The sequence below is a fragment of the Eschrichtius robustus genome, chromosome 19 (genome assembly GCF_028021215.1).
Source record: "Eschrichtius robustus isolate mEscRob2 chromosome 19, mEscRob2.pri, whole genome shotgun sequence".
NCBI classification, from domain to species: domain Eukaryota; kingdom Metazoa; phylum Chordata; class Mammalia; order Artiodactyla; family Eschrichtiidae; genus Eschrichtius; species Eschrichtius robustus.
This window is the reverse complement of record NC_090842.1, coordinates 59,476,001-59,498,193: the sequence shown is the minus strand read 5'-3', so window position 1 is coordinate 59,498,193 and position 22,193 is coordinate 59,476,001. Positions and strand designations below refer to the sequence as shown.

Below are 22,193 nucleotides of genomic sequence, written 5' to 3'. Positions count from 1 at the left end.
TTTTTGCTTCTTTTTGGCTTCATTAGGTCTTCGTTGCTGCGTGCGGGCTTTCTCTAGTTGTAGCGAGCGGGGGCTACTCTTCTTTGTGGTGCGCAGGCTTCTCACTGCGGAGGCTTCTCTTGTTGCAGAGCATGGGCTCTAGGCACGTGGGCTTCAGTAGTTGAGGCTCGCAGGCTCTAGAGCGCAGGCTCAGTAGTTGTAGCACACGGGCTTAGTTGCTCCGTGGCATGTGAGATCTTCCCCAACCAGGGCTTGAACCCGTGTCCGCTGCATTGGCAGGCTTATTCTTAACCACTGTGCCACCAGGGAAGTCCCGGAGACATTGGTTTTAAAGGCCGAGTTAGGGAGGGCGTGGCAGGGTTTATGATCAGCTTGTGTACAATTCTCGGATTGTTTGGCATCAAGATACAGTTTTGAGCATCACCTATCTCGTTTCAACCAGTCTGGGGTCTACGTGCTTGCAGCCGGCAGCTTTCATCTGGTGGGGTCTGCTTCCTGTAACAACAGCGTAGGAATGTGTGTCAGGCCTTTATCTGTAGCTTTCAGGGAACAGGGAGCTTGGTGACTGCTCTGTGGCTGATTTAGAGTCAAATTGTTACCAGTTTCCCCACCCAACTGCGATTCTTTGTTTTTACATCCTCACGTTTTCTAACTCTTGAGCCAGCCTTTTGAGACTGAGGGGAGGCCTGGAAGACTAAAGCATTTCTACAAGCAAGAGGATGCGGGGGTGGGGGTTTGTCCTGGGAAGGCCCCATAGGGTCCTGCTTGGTTACAAGGGAAGGTCTCTCTGAAGAGGTGACATCTGAACAAGACCCTGAATGAGGTGAGGGAGGAAGCCTGTGGATATCTAGGGAAGAGTGTTTGGGGCAGAAAGAAAAACAAGTGCAAAGGCCCTGAGGCAGGACTGTGCTCTGTGTGTTTACAAAACAGTGGAGAGACAGAGTGGCTGGAGTGGCGGGAGTGATGGGGAGAAGCAGGATGTGAGAACAGTGATGGGTCCACATCTCGTGGCGCCTTGTGGGCCACTCTAGGGACTTTAGCATTTTTGCTGGGTGAGATGGGAGGAAGCTTTTGACCAGGGAAGGGACAATACCAACTTAGGTGCTCATAGGATCCCTCCCGCTGGCTGTCGTGTGGGAACAGACGGTGGAAGGTGAGGGCAGGAGCAGGGAGCCCAGTGGGCAGGCAACCGCAGTGGTCCAGGCGGGAGATGTTGATAGTGCTGCTGGAGCTGGTAAGAAGTAGTCAGGTTCTGGAGAGATGTGAAAGCTGAACCACAGACTCTGCTGTTGCATTGGCAAAGCTGGTTTCCCAGTAAATGTGGGTTTCCTTTCCTTTTTGACCAGCCCACCTAAGGCTCCCGAAGAAGGTTTTCACTTCCCATTTCCACATGGGACCTCAGACTGGCCCGGACACGTGGGAACCCAGCCAGGGCCAGACTTCAGAGTCCCTGGGCCATCCAGGGAAGTCGCTTGCTCTCTCTGGGCCTCTGCTTCCCCAGTTTTACAGCAGGACAGGGAACTTCCAGCCGGCCCTGCCTACGTTTGCCCACCAGGAGAGTAACAGGGCGAGCAAAGGGCATGAGTTCCGGGCCGGGGACGTGGTCAAAGATGAGGAGATAATGGGACGTTGAACAGTAGTAAACTGAGGAGGGCTCTGCCAGCCTCTCCCTGGGCTGGCTGCCAGAGCGCTTGCACACGGCCCTTGTCGGGGGCATGGAAGTCCAAGCCATCTCCCCTCAGAGCTGAGGTTCTGGGCGGGATCCACCACCTGGCTGCCTCTAGAGGCCCTGGCGATTTCACGGGATGTTCTCTGCAGACCAAGGTCCCTTCAGGAGGACGCACTCCGGGGGACTTTGACGGCCCATGGCTCAGCATCTGGATGTTCCCCATGGCCGGGGCGAGCGCTGGGTGGGGACCCTGCTCATAGGTGAGGAGTGACTAAGGGCTGCGGTGGGGGAGGGCGTTTCTCAGGGGTCTGGCAGCCTTCAAGGCCTGGCTGGTCCCACTTTTGACTCCCCATAGCCCATGTACTTGACATATATTCATCGTGCTAGATCCAGGGGCGGAGTTTCTCTCTGTTAAGTGATCATGTCTAAAAGGGAGGCTGTGGGGCAGGGTGGCTTTGTGTGGGACCAGCCAAGTTAATGTCTTGCTTTAGCTCTGTCACCTCTGTGACCTGAGGTAAGTCACTCAACCTCTCTGATCCGCTCAATTTCCTTATTTGGGAAATGGGCAATGATTGGACTCCCCCTTAGGGCCGCTGTGAAGACCAAATGAACACTGTTTTGAGTGCCTGGAAAATAGTAGGCAGGGGGCTTTAGGCTGTGATTAATGAGAATGATGAAAAGATAAAAGGCAGGGACTAGGATTACAGTCCGGTAAGTGATGATACTCTCCGATCGGGCTTCCCTGGTGGTGCACTGGTTGAGAATCTGCCTGCCAATGCAGGGGACACGGGTTCGAGCCCTGGTCTAGGGGGATCCCACGTGCCGCAGAGCAACTGGGCCCGTGAGCCACAATTACTGAGCCCGCGCGTCTGGAGCCTGTGCTCCACAACAAGAGAGGCCGCGATAGTGAGAGGCCCGCGCACCGCGATGAAGAGTGGCCCGCACTTGCCGCAACTAGAGAAAGCCCGCGCACAGAAACGAAGACCCAACACAGCCATAAATAAACAAACAAACAAACAAACAAACAAACAAACCCAAAAGTTAAAAAAAAAAAACAACTCTCTGATCCTCACCAGGTACTGAAGATGGGCCAGACACTACTGCTCCAGGCGCGTTCATAAGCAGCTCATGTGGTCCTCACAGTCCCTCTATGAGGGAGCACTGTTACTATTAGCCCCATTTTCCAGATGAAGAGACTGAGGCCCAGAAGCAGCACAGCATAGTTGCTGACGTCATGGATTCAGACCCAGCTCTGCAAGATACACTGCGTGAGCTTCAACAAGCCGTTTAAGCTTTCAGGGCCTTGGTCTCCTCACCTGGAAAATGGGTAGTAATAATCCCTGCCTCATAAGGTTGCTGTGAGGCTCAGTGGGTTGCTACTTGTAAAGTATACAGAAAATCCCTGGTACACAGCACATCCTTAATAAATGTTTGAAAGGAAACTGCCAGAGGTGTGGGTAACTTGCCCAGAGTCATACAGCCATGTGAAGTGGGTGCTAGAATCAGAGACTGGCTCTAGCAACTTCCCTGTTCATCACTTGTAGTTGCTTTTCAAGCCCTAAGGGAGGCACTTGGAGACCATGAGGGGGCACCCAGCATGCTCCCAGGAGGTCAGGAAACTGGTGGAGGTGATGTCTAAATTCATCCTTGAAGGATGAGCAGGAGTTCACCAGGCAAGGGGAGGATAGTATCTCCCCAATCCAACCCTCATCGCCCTCAAGAAAAGACAAAAAAAAAAAAAAAAAAAAAAGAAAAGAGAAAGAAAGAAGCCAAGTGGAAGGAAAAAAGAAAAAGCACACACATTCCCATGATGTGGGTTTAATCTGGCTGGTGTATGAAACTCAAGTGAGTGATCAGCAAAAGATGAAGAGATGGAACTAGGGAGGAGAACAAGAGATATGTCATGAAGAGCTGCATGTATAAATCTGTTTTGCATGTCACAGATTATTTTCTTAGGCTGAATTCCTGAAAGTAGAATAGTTGGGTCACATTTTAATCCTTGATACATGATGTAAAATTGCCCTTCAAAATAACTATGTCAATGTAGCCTGCCACAAAGTGTGTATGAGAGTGCCCGTTTCTGAACATCTTTGCCCACACTGGGTATTATTGCTTTAAGAAGTTTTGGTGATTTTATGCCATTAAAAGTTTCCAAGGGGAGAATATTTCCACTGAAGTCCTGGGGACAGTGGTGTTTGAGGATGAGGGACCTGGAGGGATTTGTAGGATGGATGCCAGATGGGAAGGATGGAAGGTAGGAGGGAGGGAGATCAGCTCATGGGTTTGACACCTGGACAGAGGTTCAAGTACATGACACCAAGTGGCTTTTAGTTTTGAGATGCTTCTGAGGGGGTGGGGGGGAATCCCAGTTGGAAAACAAGACCTCCGGAGGAGGTCCCCATCCTTTTCCCCTTCAGTGACAGGGAAATCACTACCTTGCCTCCTGAACAGCCTGTTACATTATCTGGTTCCTCTGACACTTTTCTGTTACTATCTGTATTAGTTTCCTAGGGCTGTCATAACAAATTACTACAAACTTGGTGGCTTAAAACAACAGAATTTTATCTCCCACAATTCTGGAGGGCAGAAGTTGAAATCAAGGTATTGGCAGGGCTGCACTCCCTCTGAAGTTTCCAGGGGAGGAGACTTCCTTGCCTCTTCCAACTTTTGGTGGCTCCAGGTGTTCCTTGGCCTGGGGCTGCATCACTCTTATCTCTGTCTCCATCTTCACGTGGCCTCCTCCTTTGTGTGTCTATGACTTCTCCTCTTTTGTCTCTTATAAGGACACTTGTCACTGGATTTAGGTCCCACCCAGATAATCCAGGATGATCTCATCTTGAGAGCTTTAATTTAATTACATCTGCAAAGACCCTGTTCCAAATAAGATCACATCCATAGTTTCCGGGTGGACATATCTTTTGGGAGACCATCATTCAAACCACCACACCATCATTCTTATCATTGGAAATCATCTTCTAAACACAATTGCATTCCTCACTATTCACTGGCCATGCAGGCTTCTTTTATTTCCTCAGACAGTCTGTGCTCCTTCCCTCCTCTGGGTCTTTGCACATACTGTTCCCTCTGCCTGGATGGCCTTTCCCCCATCTTACAATTTTTTTTTTTTCTCAATCTGTATGACTCCTTCTTCAGATCTCAGTCTAAACTTTACACCTTCATGTTGCCATTGCACCCTGCACCTCTTCATTAATACTGCGGTATGTAAATTTACATTTATTTGGATGGATGGATGGATTGTTAATGTCCATTTTTTCCATTGGACCATCCACAGGCTCCACGAGGGTGGGGTTTTGATTTTACAGTTCATTATCTTATCCCATTGCCCAGCTGTGGTCCTGGCACATGGTAGGTGCTCATCAAATGTTTGTGGAATGACTGTTGATTGAATAACAGTTGAAAGCTCCCATTTATTTAACTGCTGTGTTTCTGACTCTGTCCTGGGCATTTTACGTGCCTATCCTCATGAACCCTCAAGGCAGTGTTGCTTCTGTTTTAAGAAAACAGAGGCTCAGAGGCTCAGTGAAGCCACCTGTCCAAAGTCATTGTCACAGATTGGGTTTTTCAGAAGCAGACTCTGAAATGGAGTTGGGGGAGGTGTTATGAGTCGAATAGTGTCCTTCCCCCCAAAAAAGATATGTTGAAGTTCTAGCCCCTAGAACCTCAGAATATGACTTTATTTGGAAATAAAGTTGTTGCAGATGTAATTAATTAAGATGAGGTCATACTGCACAGACGTAGAGAACAGAGGTATGGATACCAAAGGGAAAGGGGTGGGGTGGGAGGAATTGGGAGACCCTGATTGACACATACATATTATTGATACTATGTATAAAATAGACAACTGATGGGAACATACTGTATAGCACAGGGAACTCTACCTAATGCACTGTGGTAACCTAAATGGGAGGGAAGTCCAAAAGGGACGGGATATCCGTATGTGTATGGCTGATTCATTTTGTTGTGCAGTGGAGGCTAACACAACATTGTAAAGCAACCAAACTCCAGTAAGAATTTTTAAAAAACGATGAGGTCATAGTGGAATAGAGTGGGCCCCTTGCTCCAACATGCTTGGTGTCCTTATGAGAAGACAGCCACATGAAGACAGAGGATTGGAATGACACTCCGACAAGGCAAGGAACGCCAGAGGTTGCCAGCAGAGCACCAGAAGTTGGAAGAGGCAAGAAACAATTCCCCTACATGTTTCTGAGCGAGCACGGCTCTGCCCATACCTTGATTTTGGACTTCTGGCCCCCAGAACTGTGAGACAATAAATTTCTGTTGTTTTAAGCCACCCGGTTTGTGGTACTATGTCATGGCAGCCCTAGTTAACTGACACAAGTGCAGGATGTTTATTAGAAATCAATACCTGTGGAAGGAAGGAGGGGGAGGCAAGACCGGGCAGAGAGAGAGAGAAATTGATCAGTGATGCAGGCCTGACAAAACTTCAGCTGATTTAGCCAGGAGCTCAGGAGAGAGTATTGCCCCCTCAGGGTTGTTCCGTTATCAGGGTGAAATGGCCAAGCCTTGCTCAATCTCCAGATATAGGCCACCCTGGGAAGGACATGACCTTGGAGGAGATGACAGCTGGAGGCCATCTGCTGATTCATGGGGCAAGTCCCTCCTGGAAGTGGTCTTGTCCAGCCCGTTTCTGTGTCCGTCACAGTCACACAGCTAGAAGCACAGGTTCGGGGACTGAAAGCCAGGGCTGTTCCTGGGATCCTGCTCTCTCCTTCCTGGTGTTTCTGATGTCTTTCTCTCCCCACACCCTCAGCCTCTCTCCTGGGCTTCTGGGTGATGCCAGCGGCTGCCCAACTGACCATCACACTTGTCCCATCTCAACCGCTGGAAGGGGGCAGTGTCACCCTGGCTGTTCAGGGCTTGGCCAAAGACAGACTCCTGTGCTTCAGCTGGTTTCGGGGAGAGGGCACGGAGATGGCCCAGCAGATCTTAACTTTCTGTGTGGTCTCCGGGGGCCTGACCCTCAGCCCTGCCTACACAGGCCGGGAGACGGTAGTCCAGATGGATCTTTCCACATCGCTGCACTCAGCCTCACGGATATGGGCCCCTACACCCTACAGAAGTTTGTGGTGGATGTGAGCCACCCCTCGTGGAATGTCTACTTGCCTGTGTTTGGTGAGTGCAAACACCCCCTCCCCAACAACCAGAGGGCTCTTCCAAGCCTCTGATCTGACCCTGTCCCTTCCCCACTCAAAACTCTTCCATGGCTCCCCAGTGCCCTAAGGACAATATGTGTATTTCCTGGGGATATTTGGCTGCTGTGACAAGGGTTCAAACAAACAGGGTCTTAAAAAATACGTTTCCCTCTCTCTCTCTCCCCCTAGTCCAGATACAATAATTTTGGAGTGGATATAACTGCATTATATTGTCAGAGGCCTAGCTCCTTCTAAATCCTCCACCACCCTTGGAGAGCAGCCCTTGTCTGCGTGGACCAAGATGGCTGATATGGACATAGGGATATCCCCATTCCAACATGGGAAAGGGAAAGAAGGAAGGGAAGGGTGTGTCCCCTTCCTTTAAGAACCTGAGTCAACGATTATACCCATCACTTCTGCTCACACCTCATTGGCCAGAATTTAGTCACATGGCCACACATAACTGCAAGGGAGGCTGGGAAATGTAGTCCTTATGCTGGTGGCCATGTGCCTGGCTAAAAATTGGGGTATTATTATTACAGAAGAAGAAGGATATTAGAGGACACCTAGCCATCTCCCTCAGAGTGGGGATGGAAAATAGAAACCTCTCCTTGATTAAGAGATAAAGAAGGCTGAAAGTGATGGCTCTCTTTTGTCCTAGCCTTGATTTTTATATACAAAAACAACAAAAGCACAGAATCTTGTATAGAGGAGAAGGAGAAGCTGCTTCCCTGGACCTAGAAATGCTATGTTTGTGTAGATGGGGTCAGGAAAGCCCACACTCTGAGCTTATAAGTACGGATTCCATAGACCTTGGGTCAGCTGATCCCAATAGCAGCAACCCCACCAGTGTCCTGCCTTTCTCTTAGATGATTCTTTCTTTTCCCCCATAAAGAGATGCAAACTCTTTTTACCCACTTATTATTTATTTTAAAATTGTGATAATAGTACAAATAACATAAAAGTCATCATCTTTACCATTTTTAAGGGTACAGTTCAGTGGCATTAAGTACAGCATTAACATCCCTCCATCTCCAGGACTCATTTCATCTTGCAAACATTGAAACTCTGTACCCATTAAACACTAACTCCCTAACCTCTCCCTCCTCCAGCTCCTGGAAACCACCCTTCTACTTTCTGTTTCTATGATTTTTGGCTACTTTAGGTACCTCAGATAAATGGAATCATACAGTATTTGTCCTTTTGTGACTGGTTTACTTCACTTAGCATGATGTCTTCAAGGTTCATTCAAGTTGTAACATGTGACAGAATTTCCTTTCCCTTTAAGGCCATATTCCATTGTACAGTCGTCCCTCAGTATTCATGGGTATTGGTTCCAGGACCCACTGCAGATACCAAAATCTGAGGATGTTCAAGTCCTTTACATAAAATGGTGTAGTACAGTTGGCCCTCTGTATCCATGGAGACGGAACCTGTGGATATGAAGGGCTAACTATACATATAAACCACGTTTTGTTTGTCAATTCATCCATCAGTGGACAGGGGGTTGCTTCCACCTTTTGGCTATTGTGAATAATGCAGCTATGAACATTCTTGCCCACCTCAAAAACCAACTTAGACCCTCGTTAGGCATTCCTCCTGTGACCTTGAACTGGGAAGCTCAAAATCACTTGGAGTCACTAGACAGATCTGGAGGGTGGCAGGAAATAGTTCACAGAATTTATACTGGCTATTCAAGGACTGTATATGGCATCACCAATATATTTCTTCTCCTCTTCAGGTCCTTTAGTCGTCCAGCCATTTAGATAAACTCTTAAAAGTATTTCACTCTGTTTTTTTCCCAACAGAGGTTGGTTTTTAGAGGAGAGAAGTGATTGGTGGAATGTGATTCCTTCCGTGGTGAAGTCCCAGGTCATCTGTCTGCCACACCAGCACCACCATCCTGTTCAGTCTCATCTTTCCCCTTTCTCTGTGCCCAGACCGTAGCTCTCTAACCTCCTGTCAGACCTGCTTCCTTGTTCTGTCTCACATCTAGGACTTAGCTCTGCCTTCTGCTGTCATCCTTTCTTCCCTTCACCCGTATAATCTCCGCCCCCCCATCACTCTGGAGCTTTTCATGTAAATATCATCGTCTCCACGAAGTCCTTTCTGACCCTCTAACTGGGTCAGGTGTCCCCTCTGGTTTATTATCGAAATCCCCTGGAATTCCACATCCCAGCTCCTCCCACTAGGACCCATCACTGTGTGGGGCTGAGTCTGTCTCCCTCACTGGACCATGAGTCCCATGAGGGCACAGACTGGAATGGCTTGATCCCTGCTGTACAGAAAACACTAGTTAAATGAAGTAGCAAATGGTTGAATGAATGGATGGATGGATGTAAGGATCAATTAATGGTGGTTCCCTGATGCAGCAGATTACACTAAATCTCCTTGTTCTATGCTCCCAGTGACATCTTTCCCCTAGATGATGTTTTCTAAAAATAGCTCATATTTTGAGTCCTTACTACGCCCTTTAGAACTGGGAAGCCCCAGGAGGGCAGGGCTAGGACTGACTTGATCACTACTGTGACCCCAACACTGCCCAGCACAGAATGTGGCTCAGAACAGATGCCCAGTAAGTGTTTGTTAGGTGAAAGATTAAATGAATAATCAACATTATACATTGACTAATACTTTGCATAACATTTGGTATTTTCTAGCATCACTGCCTCTGCCTAGATTCGGCAAAAAGGCCACACATATGTGTCTGAAACGACTTAGTCTCCTGGGGTCATCTATACAATATCTCCTTCCCCTCCCCCATCCCTAGTCCAAGGGCAGGGACCAAGGGTACGACGCTAGGCAGTTACTATCTGCAGGATCCCAGGCCAAGGGTGTCACGTACGTTAGTTCATGTCGTCTTCACAACAGCCCCATGAGGCTGGCGCCTATTTTTGGAGGAGACTGAGGCTCAGAGGGGGAAGGTCAGTGTGGCCGCGTTCACCGAGATGGGCAGTGGTTTTGCTGGGGTTCAAGTCTCCTTCTCTCTCCATCCCCGCTTCACAGAGAAGCTGGCCCCACCCCCCATCACAGCCTCCACCTTGGCGGCCCTGGAGCTGCGGGACTCTGTGACCCTGAGCTGCCAGTCCCCAAGCAGTGACGCCACCTTCCAGTGGTACACTGGCAAGGAGCCTGTGGTGGGCAGCGGGCAGCTGGAGCTGTCCCTGGACCAGCAGAGACTGACTATCCACCAGGTGACCCGGAATGATTCAGGACCTTACCAGTACGAGGTCAAGAACCCTGCCGTCACCAGGCTCAGTGAGCCCCTGCTCCTCTGCGTCACCTGTGAGTGCCCATCCCACACCCCCTGCCTCCTTTAGGGTCACCTCCCTGAAACCCACCTTGCCTGGCAGGTTGGGCTGCGGGGGGCGGGACCCAGGGGCACATGGAAGGGTTATAAAGGCAGGATCAGCTGCAGGTGCCCATGTCTTTCCTTTTTAAAAAATAATTAATTAATTTATTTATTTAAAAAATTTTTTTGGCTGTGTTGGGTCGTCGTTGCTGTGCGCGGGCTTACTCTAGTTGCGGTGAGCGGGGGCTATTCTTCGTTGTGGTTCACGGGCTTCTCATTTGCGGTGTCTTCTCTTGTTGCAGAGCATGAGCTCTAGGTGTGCAGACTTCAAGAGTTGCAGCACGCGGGCTCAGTGGTTGCAGCACTCGGGCCCTCTAGCACATGGGCTTCAGTACTTGTGGCACATGGGCTCAGTAGTTGTGGCTCTGGGCTCTAGATCGCAGGCTCTGTAGTTGTGGCGCATGCGCTTCATTGCTCCGCGGCATGTGGGATCTTCCCGGACTAGGGATCAAATCCGTGTCCCCTGCATTGGCAGGCGGATTCTTAACAACTGTGCCACCAGGGAAGTCCTGCCCATGTCTTTCTAAAGCATAAATTGGACTCTGTTCCTCCCCTCCTCACATCTCTTCCATGGCTCCCTAGTGCCCCCCAGGAGGAAGTCCAGCCCACTTAGCCTGGGCTACAAGGCCACAAGTCTCTGTTGACCCTCAAAACCTCGTTTCTCAGTACTCCTTACACACCACGGTCTGGCTGAGCCCCAGCCCCACACACTGTGCCATTTTTTTGGTGCCTCCCTTCCCACCACTGCTCTCATCCTTTGCCTGAATAATTCCTCCTCATCTTCCAGGTTTCAGCTCAGGTGTCCTTTCCTCCAGGAAGCCTTCCCTGACGCCCCAGCCTGGGTCAGCCACCCTCTCTGGGCTCCTCCATCCTTGCTCAGCTCACTCTAGATCATTGCTGTCAGGAACAGGTGTGTCTCCCCAACTGGACTGGGAGCTCTGTGAGGGCAGGGCTAGGCCTGTCTCAGCCTCTGGTGTGTCCCCAAACCCAGGACAGTGCCTGGCACAAAGGAAGAGATCAAAAAACACTTATTGAAAAGATGGATAAATGCTCCCTCTCAGTGAGACATGTGTCTGCCTCTCTCACGGGTAGAGACGGTGCTGGAAACAGCTCTGTGGCCCCAGCAGACCTCATCCAGACCCTCGTACACAATAAGCCCTGGTTAACGTTGGTTCATTTGTCCACTCAACATATAATTACTGAGCATCGAACATGTGCCTGACACTGACACAGACATAGCCCCTTCCCTCAAAGAGTATACAGACCAGTGCTGAGCCCACTGACTCAGAGAGGGGAGGTGAGCTGCCCAGGGTCACACAGCAAGTAGGAGCCCAGGGAAGGGACCAGGTTGAGAGGAAAAGGCCGGAGCAGGCAGAGACCCCAGGTTCCCGGCTATGACTCTCTCTGGGAATTTATTTTGGCTGCTACAGATGGTCCAAACATGCCCCCAGTAACCGCCACTGACCTCAGCTTCATAGTCGGGTTCGACCTCACCCTCTCCTGCTCCACCATGTGCAACCCTCCAGCCCAGTACTCGTGGACGATCACTGGGAACCCAGGGCCCTCTGGCCAGCAGCTCTTCCCATCCACCTGGGCACAGTTGGAGTCTACACCTGTGAGGCCACCAACCCTGCCTCAGGCAGCCGCGGTGCCACAGGCACCCTGATTATCATCCCTGGTGAGTGGGTGAGTCTGGAGGGGACTCTGGTTGACCAAATGGAGCTTGAGGAGCCCTGGGAGACCACCCACGCCAATCGCCGCCCTTCCACAGAGAAGGAAGAAATTTGGTGGGAGGGTATTCAGGAATTCTCACGGTCACAGAGGAAGTTATTGGATGAGACCACAGAGCTTTATCCTAAGCCCTTGAGTTTCTGAAATTCATCATTGTAGTCTTAGGAAAATGCCCTGAATCTCTTAGAATCTCTGGCCCTTGAGTTTCTGTCCCTTTAAGGTTTTAGCAGCAGCTAAAATTGACCTTAAATTGATTAAAATCACCTCCTGATCAATGCCTTATTAACTTATTCATTCACATATTTATTAAGCAACTAATATGTTCCAAATACTGTTCTCGGCATCAGGGATAGAGTGATAAGCAAAGAGAGATGTGGTCCCTTGACCTCCTGCAGCTTAAGGTCTAAAAGGAGAGATAGGCCATTAAAAGATTGTCACACAAATAAATACATAATTGAAAAATGTGTTAAGTGCTCTGAAGGAACAGAAGATATAATGAGAGGCTAATGGGGTAATGGGGCTTCAGATTTACACAGAGTCATTGGGGAGGTGTATCAGTTAGCCATTGCTGCATAACAAACAGTCACAAGAATCTAGGTGGCCTATCTATCTATGATAACAAACAATTATCACATGCCTGCAGGTCACCTGGGACTGCTCTGCTGTTCTCAGCTGGGCTCACTCACACACATGCAGCTTGGTTGGGAGGTCTGCTTCTCCAGACTGGGCCTGGCTGGGCTTGGCTCCTCACTGTGGGTTGGACTCAGGTCTGCTCCGCCTGTGTTCATTCTGAGGCTTAGGTTAAAGCAATGGCACCTTTCCAAGAGGGAGCTCTTCTTCATGATTATGGCAGAGGTGCAAGGGGGCACACCCAAGGACACAAGCACATTTCAAACACCCGCTTGCATCATGTCTGCCAACATCCTACAGTCAAAGGCGAGGGACAGGGACTTCCCTGGTGGTCCAGTGGTTAAGACTTCACCTTCCAGTGCAGGGGGTGCAGGTTTGATCCCTGGTCGGGGAGCTAAGATCCCACATGCCTCGTGGCCAAAAAAGTAAAACATAAAAAAACAGAAGCAATATTGTAACAAATTCAATAAAGATATTAAAAAGGGTCCACATCAAGAAAATCTTAAAAAAAAAAAAAAGGCAAGGAATATATTCTGCCTTCTGTGGAAAGGACTGCAAAGTTACTTGGTAAAGAGCGTGAATACTGGGAAGAGTGTAGGGAGGAGTGAGGTAAAGAATTGCAGCCAATGATTTAGTCTACCACAGGAGGCTTCTCAGAAGTGGTGGCATTTAAATGGAGACCTGAAGGATGAGCAGGAGGTGAGTTATTGAAGAGTAAATGGGAGTGGGAGAGGGACTGGCATGTGCCAAGGCCCTGTGGCAAGAAGAACTTTGGTGTGTGGAAGGAACAGAAACAATACTAGCCTGGGGCATATTAAACAAGGAGAAGAGTAGTATGGGGTGGGGCTGGAACAGTTAGCAAGAAATGATCATTTAGAGCCTTTGTCGTGAGGAACCAGGAGCCAAGGATGGTCCTTAATCAGGAGAGAAACACAATCCAATCTTTTTTTTTAAAAAAGTAGTTAAATATTTATTTATTTGGCTGTGCTGGGTCTTAGTTGTGGCACACGGGATCTTCATCGCTGTGTACGGGATCTTCGTTGCAGCATGCAGGGTCTTTTTTTTTAAAATTAATTAATTAATTTTATTTTTGGCTGTGTTGGATCTTCATTGCTGTGCACGGGCTTTCTCTAGTTGCAGCGAGCGGGGGCTACTCTTCTTTGCGGTGCGCGGGCTTCTCATTGCGGTGCCTTCTCTTGTTGCAGGAGCACGGGCTCTAGGCGCATGGGCTTCAGTAGTTGTGGCTCGCAGGCTCTAGAGCGCAGGCTTAGTTAGTAGTTGTGGCGCATGGGCTCAGCTGCTCTGCAGCATGTGGGATCTTCCCGGACCGGGGCTCGAACCTGTGTTCCCTGCATTGGCAGACGGATTCTTAACCGCTGCGCCACCAGGGAAGTCCCAGGGTCTTTTTTTTTTTTTTTTTTTAATTGCGGCATGGAGGCTCTTAGTTGCAGCATGCGTGCGGCATCTAGTTCCCTGACCAGGGATCGAACCCGGGCCCCGTGCATTGGGAGCATCAGGAAAGTCCCCAATCTTTATCTTAGGAAAAGATCTTTTTGCTGCCACATGGGCAGCAGATTGCACAAAGGCAGGAGATTAGTAGGACAGTTAGGAAACTGTAAATGTATCACAGTATCTGTGTATATATTATCTCTTTTAATCTTTATGAGGGGCAGTGCAATTATCATTTGACTGGAAGGACACTGAGGCATGGTTTAGTCACGGTAACTCATCAGCTAGTGAACTCAGTCTGATGCCAGATCCTGTATACATAGCCAACTTAGAGTAACGCTGTCCAACAGAAATATAATGCAAGGCACATATAGGATTTAAAATTTTCTAGCAGCCACAATAAAAGAGTAAAGCATAACAGGTGAAATCAATTTTAATAATTTTGTTAACCCAGTATATTCAAAATATTTCAACATGCAGTCAATAGAAAATTTGTTGATAGCTTACATTCCTTTTTTTTTTTTTTTCCATTTTGGAAATCCATTGTTTATTTTATACTCATAGCACATCTTAATTTGGATCAGCCACCTTTCAGGTCCTCAATAACCACATGTGGCTGGCAGCCATCGTACTGGACAGTGCAGATCTAGACTGGATTACACTAACTAGACTGCATAGGAGGGTGTGTGAATTTCCAGGCCCTGGGAGGAGATGGTTTCAGGAAGGGGGTGAGATGCACAGAGGTCTAAGGGGAGGAGGTTAAGGATTGCAGAGGTCATCAAATTAACTGTGAAGAGGATCCCCCTTATCTCACTGCCGTTCCCTCTTTGCTCTGTGTCCCTGAACAGAATACATGCCTCAGCCCAGCATCCTGGCTGACAGTGTCGCCCCCGTGGAGAACACAGGCTCTGTCACCCTGATGTGTGTCCCCCCAGAGAGAGTCATAGCTATCAGGTGGTTCAGAAACAGTGATGTCTTTTCCGGTGGGGGCCGAGGGGAGCCGTCCCCAGACCACAGGCTCCTCAGCCTCCGGAACATTACACGGAATGACACCGGGCTCTACCAGTGTGAGGCCAGCAGTTCTGCCACTTCCAGCCTCAGCAACCCCCTCCCTGTAAATGTGAATTGTGAGTCTCTTTTGCCTTATGCCTTGGGGGCACCCTGGGGAGGGAATGGAACAAGTTCAAATAATAATAATAGTTACCAGTATTTGTTGAGCACATACCATGTGCCAGGCACTGTTCATGTTGGAACTATTTTAATCCTCACCCGCAAACTGTGAAGCAGATACTATGATTATTCCCATTTCACAGATGAGGAAATCAAGGCTTAAGAGAGGTGTTTTTTTTTTTTTTTAACTGAATTGCAGAGCATGAATTCGATTGTTTTATAGCTACTTTATTTATTTATTTATTCATTTTTGGCTGTGTTGGGTCTTCGGTTCGTGCGAGGGCTTCCTCTAGTTGCGGCAAGCGGGGGCCACTCCTCATCGCGGTGCGGGGACCGCTCTTCATCGCGGTGCGCGGGCCTTTCACTATCGCGGCCCCTCCCGTTGCGGGGCACAGGCACCAGACGCGCAGGCTCAGCAGTTGTGGCTCACGGGCCCAGCTGCTCCGTGGCATGTGGGATCTTCCCAGACCAGGGCTCGAACTCGCGTCCCCTGCATTAGCAGGCAGACTCCCAACCACTGCGCCACCAGGGAAGCCCCTTAGAGAGGTTAATTCAGTTTCCCGAAGTTCATATGTGGTAGTCAGATTTGAACACAACATCTGGCTCCAGAGCCCCGCACTTAGCTGTCTTGCTAAATTGTCTCCTCCTTGCTTCCTGAACCATGAGACTTAGAGGCCATCTCATCAAATGTCCCTTTATTATGACTGGAAAAACTGAGGTACAGAGAGAGGGAGAGGTTACCCAAGATAGGTAGGAATTGTTTGGTTAAGAGGAACAGAAACCACATGAAGCTGAAAGAAACAGGAGAATGTACAAGAAGATCCCAGAGGTGCCGTGTGGAATCCAAGGAATTCTGGACTTCTCTTTGTTCTGTGGGGCTTTCATTCTCAGGGGTCGAATGACAGCCCCAGCAGGTCCACACCCACAACCCACCCCCTTAGCCACCACAGGAGAAAGAAAGTGCCTCAGTCCTTTGCAGTTCCAGCTAAAGTCCCAAGGCTGACTCTCATTGGCCCATTTTGGGTCATGTTCCCACCCCGAACCAATCACTGTGGAGGGAGATACTGTGCTCTCATTGGACAGTCAGGGGTCATGTGTCTTCCCACAGCCTGTGAGGGGCAAGCAGGAGGACCCACCCCAGTGGAACCAGAACAGGCAAACTGAGGCTGGAGGGGGGATAGTTCCCTAAAGGACTTCACTACTGGGCTGAGGAGTTTGGAGGCTGGTCAGGCAAAATCTGCATATGGCCCTCAGCTGGGTCCACCCTGGGGCAGGAGTGGGGTTCAGTCTCTCTTTTTCGATAAGGGTCATGGGCTGGGGCAGCACCAGCCCTACACCTATGGGGTTGCTCTCAGCTTAATGCTGGGATTCCTAGCGCAGTGCTTACCCTGTGCCACTACCTTCCTTTCCTCTCGCCACTGGCATGGGGATCGGTGGGTGTTTTGGTTGACAAGCAGGCTTCATGCTCTCTGTAGTCAAGCTTCTTCTCTTAAGAGGAATTAAATATTAATGTTAATAAATCAGATTAATTAGTCACTTACTGGCGAATATCTAGTACTGACCACGGGCCAAGCAGACACATATCCCAGTGAGTCCACACAATCCAGTGAGGTGGCCACTCTCTTCCCTGATTTTCACAAACGAGGAAACTGAGGCTCAGCACTAATACATGCGATCGCTAGGATCGGACTTCAGCCAGTCAGACTCCAAAACCTGGACTCTTAATCCTCGTGCTATAGCACCTCCTCTCACGGGTGTGTAAGGAATATAACTTAGAAGGAACAGCGGTCCCTCCACCTTCTTCCTTCTCTCTCCTTCCCTTCCTCTCTCTAACATGGTTGGGGGTGGGTGGGTCATGGTCCCATTTGTGGCAGAAGTGTGATAGAAGTCGGGCAGAACTGTGGCTCCGTGGGCCTGGGCTAGAAGCAGAGAAAGTATAGCGCGTTCTCCTCCCTTTGAAATGTCTGCTCTGTCTTCCCCAGATTGTCCTGATGTCCCGGTGATAAACCCCATGGACGCTACCTTTGTGGTTGGCTGCAACCTCACCCTCTCCTGCTTTGCCAACTCCAGCCCACCTGCTGAGTACGCATGGAGGGCGGATGGGAGTCCAGGGGCAGCAGGGCAGCTCCCCTCCATCCTGGATATCACGCTGCACAGCTCAGGGCTGTACAGCTGCCACGCTGTCAGTGCAGACGCAGGCCTTCAGAGTATGGCCCGGCTGGCGGTCCACATCAAAGGTGAGGGGCCTCCTCTTCTTATCCACCCACCCACCTGTTCCTCCATCAACACAAATACCAGCCTATCTACCCACCCATTCACTTGCTTATCCATCCACATACCCACCCCTCATCCATCCATCCACCCATCCTTCCAACTACCCACATACTCCTCCAGCCACTCATTCACATAAACATTCACCCACCGACCTATCCATCCACCCAGATAGTCAACTCAGTATGGGCAGGGAGGGTCAGAGACTTCCAGACGGAGGAAACAGTGAGTGCAAAGGCCCTGTGATGGGATGGAGCAAGGAGAGTTTGAAGGCCTGGGTTTGGTTCACCTGGGTTCTCTGAGAAATAGAAGAGCCCTTATCATAAGACTTCGAGGTCTCACGATGAAACTGCTTCCATAGAACAGGTGCCTTCCCTCCCCGTGTCCACTTCCTTGGGGCTTAAAGATCAATTTAGGGGCACAGACAGCATCAGGCATCTTCTGGTCTCGGCTTGGCCTGGGGGTGAAGGAAGGTGGGGTGGGCATGGTTCTTGCCCTCAGGGAATATACAGTCTACAGTCTAGCTGGAAGCCAGGATGGAAACCTAGAAAGGAAACTCAGCAAATTACACCTGCGTGCATTCACTTATTCAACAGATTGCATGTGTCTTGAGTATAAGACTCAAATTCCACGCGCCCCCCTTTTCACTTTGTTATTAGCATACCCACAGCCACCATTAAATCAGTAGTGCAATGGGTGGTGGGCAACATCTTCAACTGAGAAAATACAGCATTTATGAAGCACCTACCGTGTGCCTAGAATGGGGTTAGGCCACAGGGAGACAGGAACGTAGTGTGAGCATGGTTCCCCCAGAACCCAGGATGAGTTTAAGTGATAGATGAAATGTCCTCAGGTGGTACCTGGAAATGGCGTGAGGTATCATGACATAGAAAGACAGTCCCGCTTAATTTAGTTCAGTTTTTCTGATTACGTTGAGAGAAAGTCTTGATTTGAGCTAGTTATCTTTAACTCTCTCCTTAGCACTTGCTAATTTCTTGGCCTAACAAGGAGAGAGCAAGACTCCGTTGCTGCATCTTGCTAGAACTGAGTGGCATCGCTTTGTTTATATGGAACTTCTTTTAGAAGTTAATTTTTTTCTACTTAAATTTATTTAAATAGAATTGTGAGTCGATATAAAGAAACATATTAAGACAATAATGTAAGCGGGGAGAATATTGTGAAGGGAGAAAGTGAATGACGTTAGTAAAGTACTGTGTCGGGGACGGAAGAGTGGGTGGGGGCAAGACTCTTGGGTCTTGGGCCTTGGGGGAATCCAGTATTCTCCTCTCTGAGCCCCAACCCCTCCATTTGCGAAAATAGACACTGGAATCAGGGAGCTCCCTCTTCGGGTCTTATGACTGGGAGGGCTGTAGATTAAAGATGCTCAGCTGAGAGGGCAGTTGAAATCCAGGGTGGGTGGGTGGTTCACGGTGGCGTCGGGCCTCTGTATTGGTTCCACATGGCCGCTGTAACGATTCCACTCTTGGTGGCTTACAACGACACACAAATGTATTCTCCTCTGCTTCTGGAGGTCAGAAGTCCAAAATCAGTCTCATGGGGCCAAAGTCAAGGTGTAGGCAGGGCTGTGCTCCTTGGGAGGCTCTAGGGGAGAATCCAGTTCCTTGTCTTTTCCAGCTTCTAGAACTGCATCCCTTGCATTCCGTGGCTCATGGCCCCTTCCTTCATCTTTAAAGCCAGCATCACAGCATCTTCTCTCTTTGACTCTGCTTCTGTCTGCTTCTGTCTACTTCTTTCTGCTTCTGTCACGTGGCCTTCTTTATTCTGTGTCAAATCTCCCTCTGCCTCCCTCTTATAAGGAAACTTGTAACTGTATTTAAGGACCCACCTGGATAATCCAGGCTAATATCCCTATTTCAAGATCTTTAACTTCATCACATCTGCAAGGTCTCTTTTTTACCATGTAAGGGAACAGTCGCAGATTCCAGGGATTAGGAACTGGAGATCTTTGGGCACCTACCACAGCTTCCCCTACTCTGCTTCTCTTCTGCTCCATAGATGCCACATCTGAGAATGACCAGGGCCCAGCATTCTGTGGGCCACACATCCCTGGAGGGGGCATCACTGACATCGTGCTTGGAATGGTGGTTGGTATTGCTCTGACGGCCACTGTGGCCTACTTCCTGGGCTTCATGAGGGACCAGGTAGCCGTGATTCTCTTTTCCCTAAAGGAGGGTTGGGTACCTGTCTATGAAGGGAGCTTGAGGTAAACGGGAGTCCTGGATAGGATGAGGATAGAGATGAACCAGATTCCTGAGTTTTCTTTCTGCTTTGATGGAAATTAATGGTGGACAAGTTGGCAGAGCCCAGATTGTAGAGGCCTTGAATGCCAAGCCGAAGGCCTCAGACTTTACCCTGTTGGACCTGGGGAATCAAAGAGCGCTCCTTGCACGCGAGACACCCCTCCACTCCTCTGGGCCTGGTGGGACGGCTGGCTAGGAGAGGGTGCAAGGGTAGTGAGTAGGGAGCAAGAGATGAGCACTCCTTTCTAGGTATGGAAGCTAATGGTGAAAAGGGAGGCACGGGACTCTTTGCAGAGACCTTGAACTCCAAGCTGAGAACTTGACTTCTCCCGTGGGGAGTTAGTGAGTGCCATCTTCAGGCAAATGTTCAGCATCCTTCCCTTGATGTAGGCCTGGGGCGTGGAGATGGTAAGGTGTTGAGCGAGGGACGAGAGAATGGAGTTCCCTGTGCATGTGTGTGCATGTGCCCGTGTGTGTGTGTGTGTGTGTGTGTGTGTGTGTGTGTGTGGTGGGGAGTGTGGAGGGAGAGGGGTGGTGATGTGCACTCATGGTGGGAAGGCTGGCAGGGGTTGTATCGTGGGGGCCTCCAACACTAGACCAAAGGATTTCATTCCTTGTCCCGGGGAGGCAGTGAACAACTACGCCCCTTATACTGCGCCCCCCTTCCCCACCCCCAGCCCTGGGGCAGAACCTAAATCCTCTCTCCTTTGTCTTCCCCTCCAGATCAGGGCAGCTGTGTTTTCTCACCTGTAAGTCAGGTCATTATTGCTGACAGGGGGTCACCAGATACGTTGGAACCAGGGCTGGGGGCGGTGGGAGTGAGTATGGGGGGTGAGGGGGAGGGAGGAGCTTGGAAGCTGTTAAAATACCTCTGTAGATAAACCATGTGCACCTTCTTGGCCTCTGGGGGGGATGAGGAGGGGCCCACTGACTGGTCTAAGGACTCCTGTTTACCCCAACCCCCCTTCCCTTTATTACCCTCAAAAGATGTATGAAGAGTGAGAGCTTGAAAGGGTGGGGAGTGATTGCAGGAAGTCAAGAGAAGTTGAGGCAGCTCCTTCTCAGCCGGTCCCAGTCCTGGCATTCCCAGCTCAGAATGCACATCATGGACAATGTGAACATGATTCCATTGGAATGTCAGCTCCACGGGACAGGGCCTTGTCTGTTTTGTTCGCTATTGTGCCCACAGTACCTGGAGTAGTGCCTGGCACACAGTAGGTGCCCAGTATATATTTGTTGACTGATTGAGTGAGTGAATAGATAATCTCTGGGACTGCAAATTCTGCGAGGACCAGTGCACAGACTTTCAAAGCAAAAGCACTGGATTGAGTAGATGCGTCACCATCTAAAATCAAGGGCCTCTATCAGGCGGAGTTCTCCCAGACCTCTCTGTGGCTGTCCCCTCCTCTTGTCCTTGGGCTTCCTGGGTTCAGTCAGTGAAGGTTACGATGCGGGGAGGGGTTACCTTCATCTCCACACGTGGCTGAGCTTTAGCCCTCATTGATCCTGCTTTTGTACTTTGCAGATCCAGACAATTCAACGTGGAGTCATGGTCCAGAAGGCCAGATACCACCCCGATGTTCACCACTTGGACTTTTCTCCTGTCAAAGAAAAGAAGAAGGCACCCCAAACGCAAGCAACATGTGAAGAGATGCTCCAACTCGGAAGTGCTAATTGAAACAACAGGATATAATTATACACATGGTAGCCTGGAAATCTGAAAAAGCTGGGTGATGACAGGTGTTCATGGGGACATAGGGTCACAGGAACCTCAGACACTGCTGGTGGGAATATGGGTGGGGACGGTGATTCTGTAGGACAACCTGGCAAGACTTGGGCAAATCAAGCATGTGCAGCTGCCTAGGACCCAGCAATTGTCCTCCTGGACACAATACCCCAAAGGATTGTTCTCACAGTCCAAAGGAACGTAGAAAAAGGTGTGCATTGTGGATGTCCACGGCTGGGGGGAGTTGGCAGGCAAAATGGTAGATTCACACTGGAGAGTGTTTGCAGCAATTAGAAGCACTGTTTGTTCACGTAGCCACACAGATGGATCCTAGAAACACGATGGTGACTGGAAAAAGTAGTGTATATTCATTAGAGTAAGTAAAGCTAGCTGCTGTTGAGGTATCTTCTTTTTTTTTTTTTTAATTTATTTATTTTATTTATTTTTGGCTGCATTGGGTCTTCGTTGCTGTGCGCGGGCTTTCTCTAGTTGCGGAGAGCGGGGGCTACTCTTCGTTGCGGTGCGCGGGCTTCTCATTGCGGTGGCTTCTCATTGCGGTGGCCTCTCTTGTTGCGGAGCACGGGCTCTAGAGCGCAGGCTCAGTAGTTGTGGCGCATGGGCTTAGTTGCTCTGTGGCTTGTGGGATCTTCCCGGACCAGGGTTCGAACCCCTGTCGCCTGCATTGGCAGGCAGATTCTTAACCACTGTGCCACCAGGGAAGCCCCGAGGTATCTTCTTTGTGTTGATTGAACAGTTCTGT

At 49.6% G+C, this 22,193-nt stretch overlaps 1 protein-coding gene across 1 annotated transcript; it reads left to right on the top strand.

Annotated features, from left to right (window-relative positions):
- Window positions 1–1,865: 1,865 nt before the first annotated feature.
- Window positions 1,866–19,674, top strand: LOC137752444 (carcinoembryonic antigen-related cell adhesion molecule 8-like). Its single transcript, XM_068527146.1, has 8 exons — window positions 1,866–1,929; window positions 6,462–6,700; window positions 6,769–6,823; window positions 9,850–10,128; window positions 11,796–11,873; window positions 14,854–15,132; window positions 17,158–17,412; window positions 19,463–19,674. Exons 1-8 carry the CDS (start codon window positions 1,866–1,868, stop codon window positions 19,672–19,674), a joined length of 1,461 nt encoding a protein of 486 aa, XP_068383247.1.
- Window positions 19,675–22,193: the final 2,519 nt, after the last annotated feature.